The sequence below is a fragment of the Protopterus annectens genome, chromosome 5.part0 (genome assembly GCF_019279795.1).
Source record: "Protopterus annectens isolate FY-2018-M chromosome 5.part0, PAN1.0, whole genome shotgun sequence".
In the NCBI taxonomy this organism is placed as follows: domain Eukaryota; kingdom Metazoa; phylum Chordata; order Ceratodontiformes; family Protopteridae; genus Protopterus; species Protopterus annectens.
Window position 1 is genome coordinate 1203515878 of NC_056735.1, and position 23121 is coordinate 1203538998.

At 42.7% G+C, this 23121-nt stretch overlaps 1 protein-coding gene across 2 annotated transcripts in view; it reads right to left on the reverse strand.

The window, feature by feature from the left end:
• Positions 1–23121, reverse strand: part of LOC122801604 (baculoviral IAP repeat-containing protein 2-like) — a 710023-nt gene that overhangs the window by 417342 nt on the left and 269560 nt on the right. For both annotated transcript variants that reach the window (XM_044071073.1, XM_044071072.1), the window contains exon 3: positions 8743–8842. In XM_044071073.1, coding sequence (XP_043927008.1) covers positions 8743–8842 — 100 coding nt within the window. The remainder of the gene's footprint in view (positions 1–8742; positions 8843–23121) is intronic.

The following is a 23121-nucleotide window of genomic DNA, read 5'->3' on the forward strand; positions in this document are numbered from 1 at the left end:
TCCTTGTCCTTGCATTTTTTGTAAACTCCGGTTGTCAGCTGTTCCGCCGGCATTATATAATTAAATCTTCGGCCAAAGTAATGAAAAGCAAAATCGAACAGACGCTTGATAGTGCGTTGGTTGAATCTAGCACAAAACCGACAGCTAGCAACGTTGTGAGCAGGGCCCAGGAAAGGAATATAGTAAGAATGGAAATCCTTATGAGGTATTTGCTTCCCACAAGAAATACAATTGTTAACATTTTCTGACATCGATCTGGAGCAAGAAAAAAAGTTTCCCCAAAGGGGTACTTAGCTTTAATGAAGACTTCGGTTCTGAAATTCAACTTTGAAAATCTCAGGAGTCGGCCGACCAGCACTTACGAACTGCTTTTGCTTCGGGCACCGTGCGGCAAAAAAGACTGAAGAAAATGGTGTCAGTTGCATCTTTTATACCCCTGGCACACTGAAGTCAGAGAAGAGGAGACATCAACCGATGCCAGACCTAGACTTTGGAATTCTGGCCGACTGCGGGTTGCCTACCAGCAGGATAACTCAAGAGTAATGACTGCAACAGTGAAACACGATGAACATTTTAGATTTGACATGATCAGGGAGAGGTTTGTTCCTTCAACCATGCATGTCTCCTAATGACAGACCCTGACACTGCTGCCCTGCTTGAGGCTACTAGGCCATCATATCTACAGTGTAAGGAGTGTTTAGCCACTTGACAAGTAGAGTGCAGTAAATCTGCTAACTCTTTTGAATTGGCACAGTCATGAAAGGTTGAAATCTTTTGTTTTCATAGTTCCAAAGTCTGTTGTTGATATTTTAACATGTGGAACTGACAGTTGAATGCTTCGATAGCTAAGGTTGCAGAGGTGTATACTTTTTACCCCATCTGTCCAGAGCTCTGGAGTCCTTGTCAGAAGGAATAGGATTTTTTGCAGAGCTAGCCTTGGCTCATTTTGGTCCCTGTGTAACGACCTCTGGGTCTGCAGCAGGATTTCTGTACAGATATTTGTGAGAATCTGGTACTCTAATACCGGTCAGGCTTTCTGGGAGCAGGTGGGAGGGCATCGGGAGTTAAGCTGGATTCATGGAAGACATCATCGACCACCTCTAATGCTGGAGGGATGGCCAAGGGTGTGTACTGGGGCAGGTCTAGAATCTCTCTTAGTCTTTTCTTAGACTGAGGGAAGCCCTGGGATTCCCAGTCGAAATGTTCTCTGGGGGTGTGAAGGGCTTCCCCAAAGGAAAGATCTTCTGGTGAGGAGGTAGATGGAATGGATTTCTCTGCATCTGAATCCTCATTAAGAAGTCAGAGGTGGTTGTTCCTCTTCAAAATCTGAATAATCAGACTCCTCAGAATCCTGTTCTGTCAGTATTTCAGGAGAAAGGTCTCTTTTCCTTTTAGAATTTGTGGCCTGACTACCCCTGATAAGGGTGATAAGATCCTTCGCCATTTTAAGCATTTGAGCTTGGAGTGGTGGAGCAAGAGTAAAATGGTGGCTAGAGGTAGTTTTCCTAGGACTGACCTCGCTTCTAGGCCTAAGAGTATCCATCAGTCTGACAGAAATAGTAGTTGGAAAAGATGTCTTTTTTTGTCTAGATTCTGTACTGCGAACAACCTCCTTGAAAGCCAGTGCCTGTGTCGTGGTTCCGGACCCAACCAAGGCAGAGACAACCAAAGGCTCGGAAGAAGATTTCTGTGGCATACCAGACTCCGAAAGGGTCTCAGCAGAGGCCTGCAAAGGTATCGAATCGGGCATCAGGGGCTGCGAAGGTACCTCACTGAATTCCGGAGAAATGATGACATGCTTAGTGGTAGATTCATCGGAAGGCTTAGCCTTGTGTGGTCTGTCTATCTTTATCCTTACGTTTTTTCAGAATGTCTACGGATGGTTGGCTGATGGATGCCAATTCGGAATGTGAAGACTGAAGACAAAAATAACTGGCTACAATAAGAGCTCTACTATGAATGGTTCTTGCGTTGAAGAGGCCACAGAAAATACAGTTTTGTACCTACCATAAATGTAGATGTTCGAGTGTATACCCTGCTGCAGTCATCACACTTGGGTTTATCCTGTCGTCAGGCGGTCCCGCAGTCGGCCTGAATTCCAAAGTCTTGGTCCGGCGTCGGTTGCTGTCGCTTCTTCCCTGACGTCAGTGCGCCAGGGGTATATAAGAGGCATCCGATGCCATTTTCTTCAGTTTTTCTTGCCCCAGATGTCAGGTGCCCCCCAAAAGATGGTCAGTAGATAGTACCAATAATAAAAGCTTAGCACAAACAAAACATCCCTCCATCTATAAGCAAATACACCACAAAGGTTGTGTCAGATTTTAAGGTATTGGAAGGTTTCAGAGGGGATGGAGGGTGGGTAACCTGGACTGCAGCAGGGTATACACTCGAACATCTACATTTATGGTAGGTACAAAACTGTACTATGTTCGTGTTACCCTGCTGCAGTCATCACACTTGGGTAGAATCCCAAAGCTAAGGATGGGAGGTGGAGTCCAACAGGGTTAGAGGAGGCTAGAAGGCCCTGCAAAACTGCAGTGGTGAAGCCAGCTCTAGTCTTAGAGTAAAGTGGTAAGTGATACTGTTTGGTGAAGGTGTGTACTGAACTCCAAGTTGCAGCTTCCAGAATATCCTTGGGTGGCACCCCCCTGAGGAAGGCTGTAGATGTAGCTGCTGCCCTGGTGGAGTGGGGCTTTATGCTAGCAGGAACTGGTTTTCCATGATGGGTGTAGCAAAAACGTAGCAATGTCCTATCCATTTGGAAATGGTCTGTTTTGAGATCGCCTTTCCTTGTGATGCTGTAGCATAGAATACAAAAAGGTGGTCAGATTTTCTGAAAACCTTAGTTTTATCCAAGTAATAACGTAGTTGCCTGTGAATGTCCAAGGAATGCAGGAGTCTTTCTCCTTTGTTCTGTGGATTTGGAAAGAAGGTGGGTAAGTGGATGGTTTGATTTAGAGCCACACTGGATACCACCTTTGGCATAAAGGAGGGGTTAGCTCGTAGAGAGACTCTGTCTTGATGAAAAAAGAGGAAGGGCTCTACTGCCATTAGTGCCTGTAACTCTGAGACTCTTCTGGCTGAAGTAATTGCTAGCAGCAGGGCAGTCTTCCATGACATAAACTTTAAGTCAGCTGAGAAAGCTGGCTCAAAAGGTGGCAGGGTAAGTTTTTCCAGAACAAAATTTAGGTCCCAAGTTGGTGTTGGCGCTCTCCTGGGAGGCCTAATGTTTTTTGCCCCTCTGAGATACTGCCTTAAAAGTGGATGTGAAAATAAGGGAGGATCCGTGTTGTAGTGAGCTGAAATAGCTGAGGCGTGGATTTTAATAGATGAAAAAGAAAGTCCTTTGTTTAACATCTCAGTTAAATATTGTAGAATCTGAGGCATGTCCGGCTGAGGGTATTTTGGCGTTTAGCTTGATTCCAGGCACAAAATCTTTTCCATTTGTCTGAGTAGGCTTTCCTGGTGCTGGGCCTCCTGGCCTCCAGAATGACATCCATAACAGCTTGTGAAAGAGGGGCTGGCTGGTTGCTTAGGTGATGTGCCATGCAGCCAAATTTAAAGTTTTGAGCTGGCTGTGTAGAATCTGACTGCCTTGCTGTGTGAGTAGATGAGGAATTTGTGGTAAAATCCATGGTGGGCCCTGGGCCATGTTCCTTACTAGTGGGTACCAGTGCTGGCGTGGCCAGTCCAGGACAATGAGTATCATTTGAGGTCTCTCCATCCTGACTTTCAGCAGCACCTTTGTGAGAAGGGGCAATGGAGGAAAGGCATACACTGTCAGCATTTTCCAACTGAATGAGAGTGCATCCACTTTCCAAGCTTGATGGTGAAATGTCCTTGTGCAAAATTTTGAAAGCTGATGGACTTGGGGGTTGGCAAACAGGTCTATGTCTGGGCATCCCCATTTTTGAGTTATCACTGCAAATACTTGTGGATCCAGTTTCCACTCGTGGGGATCCATGATGTTTCTGCTTAGGTCGTCTGCCAATGTGTTCTTTTTTCCCGGCAGGAATTGGGCTTGTAATTGAACTTGGTAAGCCAGTGCTGTGTTCCACAAGGTCACTGCTTGCCTGCATAAAGGGTAGGAGTGTGTACCCCCTTGTTTGTTTATGTACCACATTACTGTGGTGTTGTCTGTCCTTATTATAAGCTGTCCTGTATTAAGAAGTCCTTGAAGGCTGTCAGAGCCATTCTGTACAGCTAGCATTTCTTTTTGATTGATGTGCAGATTCCTTTGATCTGCAGTCCATATGCCTTGAACGCACCGTCCTGCCATGTGTGCCCCCCAGGCATAGTCCGATGCATCTGCTGTCATAGTTTGCCTGGCTGGGGGTAAGGTGAAAGGCTGACCCTTGTTGAGGTGACATGCCTGTGACCACCATAGAAACTCCTGTTGAAGGCAGGGAATGAGAGGTATCATTGTTTCCAAGCTGTGGCTGTGTTGAGTCCATACGCTTTTCAGGTACCATTGTAATTTCCTCATTTGCAGTTTTGCAAATGGTATTAGTAGTATACAAGATGCCATGAAGCCCAAGGCCTGCAAAATTTTTCTTGCAGGGAGCTGGGTCTTTGTTGCCATTATTTTGTACCTATCAGTACCTATATTGCTACTGTTTCATGTATATTTTTGGCTTTTTTGGAGCTTTTCTCCCCAGGACTCCATTGAAAACGGGTTCTTTACGGCCCAATGGACTATCCTGGTAAACCAACTGCAATAAATAAATAAATAAAATAAATAAATTTTGAAGTATTGACTTAGTTGTAGTTGTTTGTCTGGAGTCAGATAAGCCATCTGGGCCGTTGTATTCAAGCTGGCACCCAGGAATGTCATATTTTGTGAGGGCACTAGTTTTGATTTCTTTTTGTTTACTGTGTACCCTAGGCAACTTAGAAGGTGTTTTACAAAAGTCAGATGTTGTAAGAGAATGTCCTTGCTTTCTGCTTGGATGAGGCAGTCGTCCAGGTATGGGCATATTTGAATTCCTCTTTGTCTGCAGTATGCAATTACTGGTGCCAGGCATTTTGTGAAGACCCGACCCTGGGTGCAGTAGATAAGCCAAAGGGCAGTGCAGAGAATTGGTAATGGGTTGAACCTGCAATGAAACGGAGGTATCTTCTGCAATTTTGTCTGATAGGGACATGCAGGTATGCCTCCTTGAGGTCCAACGTTACTAGCCAGGCTTTCTTGCCCAACATGGGAAGAAGCTGCTGTAGTGTTAGCTTCTTGAATTTGGGTACTTGCAAGAAGGTGTTTAGAATTGAAAGGTCCAGAATGGGTTTCCAAGCATTGTCCTTTCTGGGGACTAGAAAGAGCCTTGAGTACAATCCTTGGCCTTGCTCCTGCATAGGTACCAGTTGAATGGCTCTCATGTCCATGAGAGCTGTAATTTGTTTTTGTGCCTCTGCCCATTGATTTTGTGGCAAGTTTGGCATTTCTTTTATCCTTGGCAAGGTGTGGAAATGGAATCTGTATCCTTGTGAGATAATGTCTAGGACCCATTTGTCCTTTGTGACGATGCACCAGTTGTCTATAAAAAATGCTAATTTTCCTCCCAAGGGGGCTGCCAAGAGTTTTTTGCTTGGCAGTTTGAGGTTTAAGTTTGAGACCTGTCTTCTCCTCCCTTCCGTGTTGCAGTGCCCCATTGGCGAGGTTTGTAAGGGATTTGTGCTTGTCCTCTGCCCCTTGAGTGTCTGTATTTACCCCTCTGTGGTCTGTCAGAAGCTGGAAAGGACCAATTTTTTGCTGGCCAATTTCTGCTGAAGCGTGGGGGTTGTACCTGTAAGAAATCTTTCACAGCCTGCATAGATTTTGCCTTATCCTCCATTTTCTTTAAAACCTCTTCTGCTTTAACCCCAAATAAGACATCCTTTTGTAAGGGTGCATCTAGTAACTTTGCTTTAACATGATCAGGCAGAGTTTGTTCCTTTAACCAAGCATGCCTACGTATAACAGACCCAGTAACAGCTGCTCTACAGGAAGCTTCCAAGGAATCAAATCCACATTGTAAAGTATGTTTGCCCACCTGTTCAGCTGCATGCAACAGATCCTGCATTTCTTTGAATTCAGACTGTTGAGGGTGCGTGCTCATCTTTTGTTTTATTTGAGACATTTGGAATTGCTGGTATTTCAGCATGTGAAATTGACAATTTAGTGCTCTCATAGCTAGAGTAGCTGAGGTGTAAACCTTTTTCCCCCACCTATCTAGTGCTCTGGAGTCCCTTTCAGAGGGTACAGGATTTTTAGCATAGAAGCCTTAGCCCCTTTGGGACCCTGGGAGATAGTCTCTGGGTCAGCAACAGGGCTTTTGTAAAGGAATTTGTGTGAGTCAGGCACTTTATAATATCTATCTGGTTTGGCTGGAGCAGGAGGCAGAGAATCTGGATTTAGACTAGATTCTAAGTAAACATCATCCACAATGTCAAACTGGAGGGATAGCAAGTGGTCTGTGCCCCTTTGGGACCCTGGGAGATAGTCTCTGGGTCAGCAACAGGGCTTTTGTAAAGGAATTTGTGTGAGTCAGGCACTTTATATCTATCTGGTTTGGCTGGAGCAGGAGGCAGAGAATCTGGATTTAGACTAGATTCTAAGTAAACATCATCCACAATGTCAAACTGGAGGGATAGCAAGTGGTCTGTGCTGGGGGAGTAAAATAAACTCTCGGAGCCTTTTCTTTGAGTTGGAGTAGTCCTGATCTTCCCAGTGGAAATGTTCCCTCATGGTATGTAAGGTTTCCCCAAAGGAATAGTCTTCTGGGGGAGAAGCTGAGGGAATGTAATCTTCAGCATCAGAATCTTCATAAGGGGGAAAGGAGTAATCCTGTTACTCAGAGGAGCCTGAGGAAATAGACACTAGATCAGAGGAGGCATGATCCTCCTCTTGTCTAGGCCTTTTGTCTGGGGGGGGGGGGGGGGTGGGAACCCCTGATTAAAGAAATCAAATCTTCAGCCATTTTAAGCATCTGTTTCTTAGGCATGGGGCCTTGAACTGGAGACTGATGTGCAGTCTTTTTTGGTTTTAGAGGAGTCTTAAGCTTAGCATAAGATTTTATGGTGAGAGTAGTCGGTCTGTCTGAAGACACCTTCTGTAACCGAAGGTGTTTCCGCAGCACCGGCTTCTCCTTCTGCAACGTTGTCGGTAGGGCCTAAAGAAAAATGGCTGCGTCGGCCTAGAACGCTCTGCTTGAGAATCCGAAGCGGTCTGGGGTTCCAATTCTGCGGTCATCAGGGGCTGTATAGATGCCTCACTGAAAACCGGAGAACAGGCGACCAGCCCAGCCGAGGCCTCGGAGTCTGGCTTGGATCTAGGCTGTCTGTCTTTATCTTTGCGTTTTTTATGCACGCCGGTAGTCGGTTGCTCTGACGGCATAGTGTAATTAAATTTCCTACCAAAGTAGTGTCGTGCGAAATCAAAGCGTCGCTTTATAGTTCGCTTATTGAACCTAGCACAAAACCGACAACCAGTGATGTCGTGGTCTGGGCCTAGGCAAGGTATACAATAAGAATGAAAGTCCTTATGAGGTATTTGCTTCCCACAAGAAATGCAATTGTTAACTTTTTCTGACATCGGACTGAGGCAAGAAAAGGTTCCCCAACGGGGTACTTAGCTTTGAAGGCTTCGGACTGAAATTCGATTCGAAAATCTCAGGTGTCGGCCGACCGGCACTTGCGAACTGCTTCTGCTTCGGGCACCGCACGGCAAGAAAGACTGAAGAAAATGGCGTCGGATGCCTCTTATATACCCCTGGTGCACAGACGTCAGGGAAGAAGCGACAGCAACCGACGCCGGACCAAGACTTTGGAATTCAGGCCGACTGCGGGACCGCCTGACGACAGGATAACCCAAGTGTGATGACTGCAGCAGGGTAACACGATGAACATCCAGCAAATGGGGATATCATGGTCTGGGCCTAAACAAGTGATGCAGTATGAATGGAAGTCTCTGTGTGATATTTGCTTTCCACAGCCGAGACAATTAACTTTTTCGGACACTGGTTAGTGCAACAAGAAAAAAGGATCCCCAATGGGGTACATATATTTTGACATTTTCAGCTGTAATTCAAACTCTGGTAGCAACCGGCACACTTGTGAACTGCTTCTGTTATGGGCTCCACAGCAAGAAAGACTGGTGTAATGGTGCCGGCTGCCTTCCTTTATAGCATTGATGACCTGATGTCAGGTAGCAAGTGACAGCAGCCGACACAGAAAAACATTGACTCTGGTATTTGGGCAGGCAGAGGGCTACCACAGAAGGGATAACTCACAGGTGAGGACTGCAACAGTGAAACACAAAGATCATCAGCCTTGCCTGGTTCCTCTGTTCAAACACAGCTTAACTCTCCTACCTCAGTTCTTGCCTCCAATCCTTCATACACCCTTGCTTATTCAATTGAATGTTTTCTCTGCGTCAAGATCCAGTAACCTCTACAATTAGCTATTCTGTATTCCCAAGTACCTGCTTGTTACATAACAACAGTGCCTCAGGTAGTAAAGAAGAACAGTACATCATTCAGTCACTTAAAAATGAATCACTGATCTACACAAACCTTTCTGACAAAAGGAAAAGAAAAGATGAAAGTAAGGCAACTTGGTTTCTCAAAGGCATCTACATTAACACAGACTTTAATCTTTTACATGCAGCAAGAATTGTATCTGAGAAGAAAACAACTAAACAACTACATACAGATGTATACGGATATTACAGACCACTCAGAGAAACTCAATTTTAACTTCCAAAATTACCTTGGAAACCATTTTGCATGTTCCACCCATGGATCATCTCCAGACTCCCAACATCTCAGCCCACCATCACAGCAAAAGCACTTGACATCATCACTGCGACCTTAATAATAAAAAAGAAATACACACATATATATACATTTTTTTTTTTAAAGAAAAAAAAACTTTAATATAAAAATGTACACCAGTTCAAAATATTTAGCACAAATGAACAGTTTTTCACTAAAAAGTATGAAAAGTAAAAAAATATTGTCAGAAGGCTGAAAGCTAATAAATTAAAGAAAATTCAAATACTAGAATGTCAAACTTAAAAATCCCTACAGACAGGACTTTTCTAGCATCACACTGCACCTATTTTATACTTTTGTGCCTTGTGGACTGTAACAGGGTTCACAGAGGGAAAGGATAGTTATGCACTTACCATAATGACAGACCTGTACAGATAGGTCCATCCTACATAAGAAAAGGACTGCCACAGCTGCCAGGTGCACAATGAGGAAATACCAGAGTTATGCACCACAGGTGCCCTGACTCTGCAAGCCTTTAGTCAAAGCAGTGAGCAAGGAACAATTAGGCATAGGAGAGAAGAAGAAAGAAATACAGCTATGTACGTAAACTTATCATAGCACAATTTCAAATAAGTTCACCATGAAGAAGCCAAAGCTGCTGCCAAGGATATAATTGCGGTCTCCTTCCCTTTTGTGAAGCTCAAAAAGATCCATATAAAGATAATGGTTTTGGTGCCAACCTCCTCTAACTTTTCTTGCCCTAGATAAGGGGAGAAAAGAGCTCTAAAACAGGGTATATACTGGTAAGAAAATGAATCTGAAATTAACAGCCTGGCACAGAAAGATCTCATATAAAGGGGAAGTAGCAGCTACTGATCTTATTCATACATTTACTGTTATGGTAAGCTTACTTATACAACTGTACTATGTTCATCCTTAGATCACTGTTGTAGCAGCCCAACCTGTATGTGTAGATTATCAGAGCTTGAGCTGACAGGCAGAAGGAAGACTGAAGGTCCAGGAGCACCTACAGAACAGTCCTTTGTAGTGTTTTTGAAAGTATGCAAAGAGGACTAAGTTACTCCCTCTAGCATGCTTCTAAACTCCATCACTTTCCAGAAAGCCTCAAAAGAATCCAAGGCCTTTGTAGAATAAGCCCTACATCGACCTGGAAATGACTTATGGTGGAGATAACAAAAAGAAACAGCTTGAGACAGCCACCTGGAAACAGTTTGTTTTGACACTGGTCATCCCCTCTTCTTACCTTCACAGGAAATGAAAAACTGGTCAGAATTCCTACAAATTTCAATTCTATCAAGACAATATCGGAGCTGTCTGTGGATATCCAGTGTACAATATTCTTTATCCCTTGTTTTAGGATTTCGAAAAAAGATATGGAAATGAATAAAACTGACTCATGCTAGACTTTGAAACCAATTTAGGCATAAATGTTGGATTTGTCCTCAAAGACTAGCTATCTTTATGAAAAACTGGGTAAGGCTGCCTCACTGTTAGAGATTATAACTCAGACACTTTATTGCTCTGACCTCTGCAAAAACCTCAAATCAGACTGATGAGCTGGTTCAAATAAAGACACTGTTAAATCTTCCAAAACAAATTTAAGATCCCAAGAAAGTGTCACGGCATCCTAGGTGGACTGATAACCACAAACTCTTTCAAATACTGTTTGACTACAGACTGGTTGGGTAGGTACTCTATGGACCAATAAACAGATATGGCAGAAAGACGAATCCTGACACACACACACACACATCTATATATATATATATATATATATATATATATATATATATAAAATATAGAACCAGAGGCATTCTGGTCTAAAATGCCCATTTTTTATTATGGCACTAATAAGGAAATCTTTTCAAATTCCAAGATGGCTGCACATTGAGTAACAGCTTAATTTCAGCTCTCCCGGTGTGAAAAAAAAACTCGGAAGACAGCGCCAGTAAACTTGTATTTTTTGGGTAAGTTTCAGTAATTGGCTACTAAGTGTATTGCCTAGATGCCAGCAAAAAACAAATTCAGAGACCTGAAAGAAATCATTCACAAAAGGTTAGGGAAAAACATTGACTGGGAAGAATTCTGCAGCTGTTCAGCAAAAAGCAATGCAAGATCCAGTTTTGTTGCAAGACATGACTTCCAGTAACCTAAAGGAAAAAATAAGTCAAATGAATTGTTTAAACAAAACACTGCTGGAATATCAACTTAAATAACAAAAAGCTGGAAAAAAATGTAAGAAGCTTTAAACAGATATTCTAATGAGATGAAGAAAGTGCAAAAATCAGAGGTCAAAATGAAGAAAAGGCTGGTTGAATATGAGACTGGTAATAAGGTTGATAGTGTGGTAACTGGAAAAATAACGACGATAAACTCAGAAATAAACCACTCCAAAGCAAAAACTTTATTAACTCATTCCCTCCAGTAGAGCTCTTTTGAGTGTGTACCTTTAACTCCTAGTGGGCGTGGCTTCAACATTTAAAAATTGAAGTTATCACCTTACATTTTTAACAAATACCCATTGACAGAGGTCATATATCAATACAGTTGTGTTTGCTATCATGTATGCTTCAAGATAAAATTTTCCGTTACCTTGTATGCAACATGGTTTTGGAATTATTAATGCAAATATGAACAGGCAATATTTGACGCCTAGAGGAGCAGTAGGGTGTAACTGCAGAAACGCCTGGAGATGTCACTCGGCTGTAGCAAAGCTTTCTGGTAAAAACCCTTTTCTCAATGCTAAACTCAGCACTGAGAAAGGGTAGTTACCCGAAAGCATTGCTTTAATAAAGTTTTTGCTTGACATTGGAGCGGTTTATTTCTGAATATGAGATTGCTCAAGAAGAGGTGTTTCAAAAAATAGGATTAGATGACAGAGCACTTAGGGAAAACCTGAGATTTTCTGCTGTACCAGAGAAGCTGGAAGGAACAGTCTGCATTAATTTTATGAAAGGACAAATAAGAAACTGGACTGGTATTCTAATAAGTTATTGACTGAAAGGGCACATCGTGTGCGTCTCTAAACCCGGCTATGAGAAAGTAACCTAGACCTTTAAGAGTAAAGATGCAATCCTACCTGCAAAAGGAGTTGATTCTGACAAAATTGTGGCGGAAGGACAAAGTACTAAAAGTGGGAGACAGTAGTGCATTTGTGGAAAAAGATTACTCAATGTAAACCAGGCAGAAGAGTACATTTATTCTACTAATCAAGGAATGTTGAGAATCAGGAGATTCAAACTGATGTACCCAGCTATCATCAGAATATTCTTTCCTGGAGGGACAAAATGATTTTTTGATACAAAACACCCTAAGAAGGAAATACAAAAGTTTGCCCAACAAAACATGAGCTGTGAAACAGCAGAAGATTCTGCTTCTTGTTCTTCTGGCAATAACGACCAGAGAGAGACTGTGCCAGTGAAAACTTTTCCAATGTTTCAATGGAAAAGACTTGAGAGACAGAAAAAAGGACAAGAGTTGACTAGAACAACCAAGAGTATGTTGGAAATGAAGCAGAGACTGGGTTTGGGAGATGATGAAAAACAGGAATAAAAACAGCAACTCAAACTGACAAATAAATGTGGAATTAAAAATCATTAATTATATTTGTGAAACATGAAAGAATAAGAAAACCTAGAAATACTGGTCTTTTTAGACCTTGTTAAGCTACACGGGACTCTAAAGCATATGCCCTATTTCATATCATTAATGTTTGGCAGAACATTTAGGAAAGGGGAAGAGGGAGGAGAGTTAACGGCAAGTAAAACAAAATGTGTTCTTAACAGCAGTATTCTACTGCATGACAATCTACATACTATAACGTTTTTCTCAGTTACTTGCAAATGTAACAGTGACACTAAAGTAAAGTAAACACATGCCCCTGTTTTTTCTTCCCTTTTCTCTTTCTCCTTGTTCAATTTTAAGAAATGTAGGCATTGCACTGTTAAAAAAAAAAGACGTCTAGAAAAAGAGTATGATACAAGAATACTTGATGTGCTTTTTCTCATTCTTGCATAGAGGAATGACTGGATTAAGGCATTTGGCTTGATCTAGTAAAACATTTTAAGAGAAAGCAAATACCGAACACTGAAAATAATAAAACTTTCCTCTTGCAAAGAAATAAATGCTTGCAGAAACAAATCTGTATCTGGTTCTCATGTCTCCATGGAGACAATCTGATAAACAGCAATAAAAACAGAATACTTCTTTCTTACAATAGCTAGGAGACAATGTTTTCTGAAAGCATTCAAGTGTTTTCACATTCTGAAAGAGCAATAAAGATAAGACAAAACCACACAACACTTAGTAGAAGCACTGGGTGTACCATGCATCTTAACATGGATAACATTCCTTTTAGGTTAACCCAAGTCAGTGAATGTGGCTGTCATTTTGGGACAACTGTTCCTACTAGGAAGGTAAAACTTCAATATCTGAAGATGTGCATTGCCTTGTGTGTTAGGTTTTAGGGGTGCATTTTTTTAAGGACTTTCAATAAAGCAAAAAGTTTTGCAAGATGTGACATACACTTAGATATGACTAAACAACTGTAGAAAAGATCAACCTGTCAAACATCAGTGTGTACATGTAACACAAAAGCTGGAACTAGATATTTAACAAAAACTGTCACAAATAAAAAGGTAGGAATAATAACTTTTTAACATAATGACACCTTCTATATTACCTTTAAATATTAATAGTCTCACAAATATGTACAAAAAACAAAGAGTAATGAACTACATTAAAAAATGCAGAGTGCAAACAGCTATGCTACAGGAGACACATTTGGAAAGAACTGAACACATGAATTTGATATATGGTTATTCAGCAGAACACCTGGGACAAAGGAAAAGAGGACTACTTATATTAAGTGCAAAATGAGCTTAAATAGTGATAGAAGACGGAAAAATAATAATGATAGATTTGTAGTACTAAGGGGCTACTGGTAAGGGAGAAGGGTTACAATGGCATTTAATTCTACTCCACCTAAAACTGCTACAATGGAGCTTAAGAAAATTCTGGGAAAAATAATTAGTTTTCAGTAGGGACTGGAATTTTATTTGCAGCAGTGAAGTTATGTCTGGGTTGTCCAGAAGGGAAAATATAACAAAGGAGGGCAGATTTTTCATGAAATATATGAAAACATTTGGAATGGAAGATGCAAATTTAGTAGCAGGAGTTTAGAGTGAATTTACACACTATTCCCCAAGGCACAAAAATTGGGCTAGGCTAGACAGAACTTGCATTTCACAGGAACAAGTGCAATTAACTGAAATTTTGATACACATCCAGTGACTATTTTAGATCACACACCAATACCTAAAATAAAAATGCAGGGTAATGACACAAAAATGACACACTGGCACTTTCCTACATATCTACAGCTAAGGAGTGGGATAAAATTAAAGTGGAATTTAACAATAGAGTGGAAATAAAAGAGAGACAGACATGGTTAAGCAGTAACAAGAATAATTTATAGGCACTGACAAATATTGAAGTGTTACAGAAGAGAGGAAATCTCAGGAGCAATTGTAGAATGCGAACCAGAAAATTTGATGATATGCATTACTTTACAAAGACTGCCACTAAACAGTTTTTTGAGAATGCCAGAGCACAAAAACTTTTAGTGCAATAACTAAGAAACAGCAAGTAGAAATGGTTGTCAAGAAGCTTATGGAGCCTATTAAAAGGAAGATGATAAAATATACCGTAGAGGTACTAGAAATACTTCAGAAATTTTATGAAAGTTTGTATAAAGACAGAAATATGGAAATCAAGAAAAGGTACAAATGGAAAGGTTTATGGAAGAAATAAATATGCCAATGTTAGATGAAAATGAGGCTCAATTGCTAACAGGACAGGAGGAGATGAGATGAAAATGGTGATGTATAACCAATCCACAAGAAGTCCCCAGCAATAGATGGGATTCTTTGGAAGTTTGGAAACTAGGAGACAAAAAACTGATAAAACATCTGGAAGGTTTTAACAGTGTTTTAAGAGGAGGAGAAGCAACACCATCCCGGAAGATAGTCGTGGCTGTAATACCTAAAGAGGGTAAAGATCCATCACATCCAGCTTTATACAGCCCCATTTCAATCCTAAACCATGACTACAAAGTCTTTATATCTATAATGACTAAAAAAATAGCAAAGTTGACAGGTATGGATCGATGTGGTTTTGTAGATGGGAGGCAAACATGTGACAACATTAAGAGAACAGCGATGATTATACATATACATATATATAGCTATATGGGTCTACTTCTGTTGTTCGAAAACACTTTTTCGAAAAGAAAGCAGAGACTCACCTCAGCGGATGTGTACTTTTGCTTTAATCAGTTAACCAAAGCACGGTACAGTGGGGATAAGGAAATATACCCTTTTTCCAACTGTGATGTGATCTTGGAGTTTTTATATATAAGTAGCGGAGGTGTGTCTGGCAAAGTGAAACACATTTCTACAGGAGGGCATACTCCCGCTACTTGTTATAGTGGAGGTGTGTCTGGCAAAGTGAAACACATTTCTGCAGGAGGGCACACTCCCGCTACCTGTTAGTATATATGCCACTGTGTATAGTACTGTAAAGCAAGTAAAAGGTATATGCCCTTTTCCCCACTAAGTGCGATTCTGGAGTTAGTATATATAGTTAGGGGGGTGTGGAGGGCACAGACCCTCACTTTGAGTAAATACTGTCTTCTAGAGAGACTTAGTCACTGTTGTCATAACTATGCATGTCTATTCTTTTGAAGTTTTAGATAAAACACAATATAAAATAAACAAGGTGGAGGGCTGTGTACCCCCCCCACACAACCCCAACTATATATACTAACTCCAGGATCGCACTACAGCGTGGAAACGGGCATATACCTTTTACTTGCCTTACAGTATTCTACACAGTACCATATATATTAAGTTCAGTTAAGTGAAATGAGACCAAGTGAAATGAGTTTTCAGTAATTTGTGTTTTCAGCGATGTGGGCAGGGTGAAATGAAATTCAGTGAAATGAGATTCAACTAAACAAAGTAGACCCATACATATACACATACACACAATGCATACATGTGTGTATATAAAAAAAATGAAGTTATGTACTCACCATAACGTTCTGAGTTGTTGTTCTTCATTTGTCTTCAACCCGTGGGTTACCGGAAAAAAAGGATGGTGAAAGTAGCCAGAGACCTGGTGGAATGTGCCTTCACTTGACTTGGCGGAGATAACCCCCTAGCAGAGTACTCTAGAATAATAAACTGGGAAATCCAATGGGTGATGGTGACCTTAGATACTGGTTTCCCCAAAAAGGGTTTAGAGTAGGAAATGAATAGCTGGTCAGACTTGCGAAAGGATTTGGTCTTGTGCAGGTAAAAACTTTAAGTGTCTGTGCACATCCAATAAGTGCAATTTATATTCTCCCTGATTTTGAAAGTTTGGGAAAAAGACTGGGAGATTAATCACCTGATTATTATTGGTCTCCGAAGCTACCTTAGGAAGAAAAAAGGGGTTAGTACGCAAGGATACCCTGTCCTTATGAAAAATCATGTAAGGGGGGCTCGACCGACAACACTTTAAGCTCCTAAACCCTCTTGGCAAAAGTAATAGCAACGAAGGCGGCCGTCTTCCAGGATAGCAGGTTCAAAAGGAGATGAAACAAGAGCTTGCAAAACTAATCCAAGATCCCACGGCAGCGTTGGGTTCTTCACCAGGCACTAAAGAAGAAAGGTACCTTTTAGGAAGGCTTTGCAAAGCTTAGAGGATGCTAAGGAAGCCATATTATCGCCAACATGAAAATTAGAAACTGCTGCCAGTTGGGCCCTGACTGTAGAAGAACTGGCCCCTTGCTGGAAGATTCCCTGCCAAAAATTCCAAAACTGCTGAGACTGGTGCAGTGATGGGATCTAGGGTATGCTGCGAGGTTGACATCGAAAAATGTTTTCATTTGCTGGAGTACACCTTTCTGGTGGAAGACTTATGAGCCACCACCAGGATTCCTTTTGACAGGTGAAGATAAGCCTGGAGTCCTGACCACCATGGGAACTGCAGCAGCCAAGTCATGAGATTCAGACTGCCCAGGTCTAGATGGGGAATCCCTGACAGATGAGAAATAAGATCCAGACCTGGATCCAACGTCCATGGTGGAGCCACCAAATGAGACCGCAGAAAGGAGAACCAGACCTGACGAGGCCAGAATGGGGCAATGAGGATAACTAAGCTCCCCAGCCTGTGAGCTTTCTGAAGGAATTTTGAAATCAAAGGAAGAGGAGGATAAGCAAACAGGAGACCGGGGGGCCAAGCATGAATCAGAGTGTCTCTGGTGGCTTCCCTCAGTGGGGGGTTCAGAGCAAAGAACTCACTGCATTTTGCGCTGGAAGGAGAGGCGATGAGATTGCAGCAAGGCTGACCCCACTTGAGAAAGACCTGTTTCGCTACTGAAGGATTCAGAGACCACTCGTAAAGAACCAGATTAGACTTGCTGAGCCTGTCCGCTAGAATGCTGGACCTCCCCGGAATGTGCGTTGCCACCAGAAAATGGCAGGTGGAGATCGCTCACTCCCACACTCTCGTGGCTTTGTGACATTAAGAGTAAGACCTGGTTCCCCCCTGCTTGTTGATGTACCAGACCACAGACATACTGTCCACCTGGACAGCAATCATCCCTGGGAGAAGATGGGCATGGAGAGCCTGCAACGCTAAAAGCAGCGCCCTCATCTCCAGGACACTGATATGCAATCTGGCCTCATAGGGGGCATGCCTTGGAATGTCCTTCCTGAGCAGTGCCCCCCCCCCCAGTAGGGAGGCATCTGTAGTCACCATGATCGAGGGAAAGAGTGGAAGAAAGAAGCAACCCCGTGCCAGATCCGTGGAATGAAACCACCACAAAAGAGAGAGTCCCTGTACATCTGAGAGACTAGAACAGGATGAGACAAAGGAGATCTAACATGGACCACTAGACACAAGGGTCCATTGAAGAACCCTCATGTGAAAGCATGCCATGGGCAAGAGATTGATTGTGGCCACCATGTACCCCAGCGCCCATAAAAACATTTTCGCTGTCGGAGCTTGGAGAAGGCAAAGACATGCAGATTCAGAGACTGAATCCTGTGGTTTGAATTGTGTCGAGCCGAGCCCCAATGAATTTTAACACTTGAACTGGGGCCAGAGACGACTTGTTGAGATTGATGGTAATGCCCATCCAGTGGGCTAAGAGAAGAAGGGAATCCCTCACTTGATTGAGCTGATGCCTGGAAGGGGGGGCGAGGAGCCAATCATCCAGGAAAGGGAAGACCTGTATGGCCCGAAGTCTCAGGTGAGCCATTACTACTCCCATCACTTTGGTGAACACCCTGGGTGTGGTGAGACCAAAGGGCAGCACTCTGAACTGATAATGACTGGCCCCCAGACTGTCCATTTTGATATGGTAGTATGCATCCTGGAGGTCGACTGAGCACATCCAATTGTTCTCCTGCAGGAAGGGCAGGATAGATAGAAGGGTAACCATCCAGAATTTTGCCTTGGCCACAGATAGGTTTGAGGTGGAGAGATCCAGAATGGGTCTCAAGTTCCCCATCTTCTTTGGCACCAAAAAGAACCTGGAATAAATGCCTAACCTAGACTGGTCTGGAGGATGGGTTGGATGACTCCTTTTGTTAGCAGCTTTGCAATTTCCAGTGCTGCATCCTCCCTTTGCGTAGATGTAACATCCGGGAGGTGTCTGGGTGAATGGGGTGATGTGAGAAAGGGGACCGAACAGCCTCTGGACATAATTTACAACACCCAACAATCTTCCATGATGGACTCCCATGCAGTTAGTGTAGCGATAGGTGACCCCCGACTGCCTCCTGAAATGAGCAGTCAGGCAACCCTTCAGGGTTGCAGCATGTGTCTCTCAGAGAAAGGCTAATGAGAGCTTTGATTCATCGTACCCCCTCTGCCTCTATGGCAGCTTCTATCAAATCCACCTCTGCCCCTGGGGAAATGAGAGTCCTGAGTGTGCTGGTAATAGCTCTGAGATTTTCTTAACCACGTCTTTTTGACCCTCTGCTAATTCCTTGAGAAGGTTCGTTGAGGGGCCAAAAAACGGATCCCAATGGCAGACAGTCTTCCCGTCCTTTTCACTCTGGACTAAGAAGAGAGGAAAAGTACAGTTGTGCGCACTTACCATAAATGTAGATGTTAGAGTGTATTCACTGTTGCAGTCATCACACTTGGGGTTATCCAGCCAGGGGTAGCCCTCAGTCGGCCCGAATACCTGAGGCTCAGTATCGGTTGCTGTTGCTTCAGGACTGACGTCAGGTCATCAGTGGTATAAAAATCAGGCAGCCGACGCCATTACATCAGTTTTTCTTGCCCTGTCAGGAGCCCCCAAACAGGGAGCTAGGTTATGGTGGAAGAACACCGCCAGTAGAAAGTAAATACCAAAAATTCCCTGTAAGGAGAGGGGAAGAGAGAGAGAGACAAAGGGGATGGAGGGGGAGAAACCAGGACTGCAACAGTGAATGCACTCGAACATTTACATTTATGGTAAGTGTACACAACTGTAGTATGTTCTTCATGTTTCACTGTTGCAGTCATCACACTTGGGTTGATTCCCAAAGCTGAAGAAAAGGGTGGAGGCAGTCAAGAAGACTGGGGGCTGGCTAGGATGACCTGCAAGACTGCGGTGGCAAAGCCTGCCCTGGATCTGGAGAAGATAGGCAGGTGGTAATGCTTGGTGAAGGTATGAACAGATGTCCACGTTGCAGCCTCCAGGACATCCCTGGTGGGGACCTCTGAGAAAAGCTGCAGAGGTAAAGGTTGCCCTGGTGGAATGTGTCCTGACCCCCTTTAGGGGTGGTTTCCCATGCTGTTTGTAGAAGAAATGGATGCGGTGTGCTATCCATCAGGAGAATGTTTGTTTGGATATGGTCTTGCCCTATTTCTGCAAAGCTGACTAGCAATTGATCACTTTTCTAAAATATTTAGTCCTGTCCAAATGGAATCCGAGCTGTCTGTGCACATCTAGAGAGTGCAGAATCCCTTCCCCTTGTTTTGTGGGTTAGAGAAAAAGGTGGGCAAATGAATGGATTGGTTGAGAGCCACACTGGACACCACTTGAGTCATGAAGGATGGGTTAGCCCTGAGGGAGACCCTGTCAACATGGAAAATGATGAACTGCTCTACAGCCATGAGTGCTTGTAGCTCTGATACTCTTCTAGCTGAAGTGATGCCCAGAAGCAAGGTAGTCTTCCAAGAGAGGAATTTTAACTCTGCTGAAGCTGCAGGTTCAAGGGGGGGGGGGGGCAGAGTGAGCTTTTCCAACACAAAGTTAAGGTCCCAATCTGGGGTAGGAGCTCTTCTGGGTGGCCTTAAGTTGTTAGCCCCTCTTAGGAACTGTTTGATGGGAGGGTATGAGAAGAGAGGTGGCTCTGTGCTGTAATGAGCAGAGATGGCAGAGGCATGAATTTTAATAGAAGAGAAGGACAGACCTCTGTGTAGTAGGTCTGCTAGGTAATCCAGGATGAGAGGTAGGGAGGGCTATGCTGTTTTGGCTCCCTTAGCCTGGATCCAAGTGCAAAACCTTTTCCACTTGTCAGAATAGGATTTTCTAGTGCTAGGGTGTCTAGGATTTGTTTTCTTAGGCTGGAAGCTTGAGGAGAGGTCAGGGAATAAGCCAGGCTGCCAGGTTAAGGGTCTGCAATTGGGGATATTCCTCTGGGTCAGGAGTGTTGGGATTTGAGGTAGGTGACATGGTGGCAGGGGTGACAGGCTGTGCAGCAGTGGGTACCAGTGCTGGCATGGCCAGTCTGGGGCAATCAGGACTGCCCTCGGGTTTTCCTCCCTTATTTTGAGCAGTACCCTTGAAATGAGCAGTAGAGGGGGAAATGCATAGATTGAGGTTTACCCACTGGAAGGATAGAGCATCCACTTTCCAGGCCTTGCTGTGAGGTTCCCTGGTGCAGAATTTGCTGAGCAGATGATTGGAGTGGAAGGCAAAGAGGTCCACCTTCGGGGTGTCCCATTTCTGGGTTACAAGGGTGAAGGCTCTGTGGTCTAGCTGCCACTCGTGGGTATAGCAGGTTTCTGCTTAAGCAATCTGACAGAGTTTAGGGAGCCTGGCAGGAATTGTGCTAGCAGGTGTAGTTGCATGGCTGAGGCAGTGTGCCAAAGGGTCATGGCGAGCCTGCAGACAGGATAAGAGAGAGTCCCACCCTGCTTGTTGATATACCACATCACTGTGGTGTTGTCTGTTTTGATGAGTAGAGGCCCCGGGGAGAGTAGGGGTCTGAAAGCTGTCAAGGCATGCTGAACAGCTAGCATTTCTTTTTGGTTGATGTGCAGATGTATTTGATTTGGGCTCCAATGGTCCTCACTGCACCTGCTAGGCATAGTTTAATGCATCTGTGGTGAGGGTCTGAGAGGCATGGGGTTGTGAGAAGGGAAGTCCCTTGTTGTGGTTGCATGCTGCTGCCCACCAAAGAAAATCTTTCCTTAGACAAGGTATCATTGGTATGACGGTTTCCGGGTCTTGAGAGTACTGACACCAAAGGCTTTTTAGGTACCATTGTAGTTTCCTCATATGCAGTCTGGCATATGGAATGAGTAGACTGCAGGAGGCCATGAACCCTAGAGCTTGCAGGATTTTCCTTGTGGATATAACTGGGTTTTGGTGGCTAGCTGAGAGAAGTAGCCTGTGAGATAGGCATATTTTTCTGGAGTAGGGAATGCCATCTGGGATGCTGTGTCCTGCCATCTGGGATGCTGTGTCCAGGCTTGCTCCCAGGAATCCAATTTTTTGTGTGGGGACTAGCTCTGATTTCTTTTCATTGATAGTATACCCCCCCCCCCCCCGGGAGGTCAGTAGGTCCTTTACAAAGCTCAGGTGCTGTAACAGCTTCTCCCATCTGCCTGAATCAGGCAATCGTTTTAAGTAGGGGCAGATTTGAATATTTCTTTGTCTGCAAAAAGCAATGGCTGGAGCCAGGCATTTTGTGAAAACTCTGGGAGCAGTGGATAAGCCAAAGGTAAGTGCAGAGAACTGAAAGTGCATAGATCTTGTCCTGAAACATAGATATTTTCTGCAAGATTTAAAAAAATCCCACAGCAACAAGACAATATAGTAAAAATACCACAGTATAAAAGTCATGGACCGCTTAATAGTTTTCACCAAGATTTAATTCGAACTTAGCACTTCGGCACCAGACCTTCAATGAGTACAAAATTCATTCCTACATAATTAACTATATATATATATATATATATATATATATATATATATATATATGTATATGTATATATATATATATATATATATATATATATACAATAAAAATCAAACAATCATCTCATTAAACAATGAATTAATTGATTAAATCACATACTTCCAATTACAGTCCTTATTTATCCCATAGGATTCCAGAGTGTTATACTTTAAAATGAAGAGTTTCCTTCCTCATTAACTTGTCTTTAATATGTAAGCCATCTCCCAATTACACTTATTTTTTCAGAATGCATCCTTCTAAACAATCTGGTTCGGCATTATGTGCAGTCCTGAAGTGTTGTCCTAAGGTACTATCAATTCTTTGATTTTTAATGTCCCTTATATGTTCTTGTAAACATGTCAAACATGTCAAAACTTTCTCCTATATAATAAAGGTTACAACTACATCTTAGGGCATAAACTATTCCCTCTGTATTACATGTATACTGTATTACATGTATACAAGTCCCTAGGTGTAAACCTTGTATCATTAATTTGTGAAAAAGTGATTACTATATGTTTACACACTGAGCACTTTTTACAAGATATAGTTCCCATTTTCTTTCATAAATTTAAAGTCTATAGTGACCTCTGGTGGTACAAAACGATTATGTACCACCATATCTGCCAGATTTCTACTCCTCTTATAAGAAACTTTAACCTGTCTCTATCAGGTGTGTCAAGTCTATCATTCGTTACCATTTTCCAATATCTTTTACCTTCCTTGACTATACTTTATCAATATATTAAATGTAGTAACAAAATATACTTCTCAGTTTCCTTCTTCATTCCTCCTCTCATTATTTACATATTTCCTTCCTATTTCATTCTTCCTTGTCCCATTCCCCAAAACACTATAATCTCTTACTGTTGTTCCATATCTGTACTCTATTACTTTCTTCTTGGATTCTTCCACCACTTTCCGATCATAGTACCCTTTTCTATAAACATATTTTCTGTCATTAACAATTCATTTTCAAATACATCATCAGAACTGCATAATTTAATTTAACCTCAAATTCATTGTGTGGCAATACAGCCATTAAATGGCCTGGATGGCAACTAGCACCATATAAAAAAAGCATTATTCTGGCCAAGTTTCCTATGGACAGTTGTTTCTAGGCA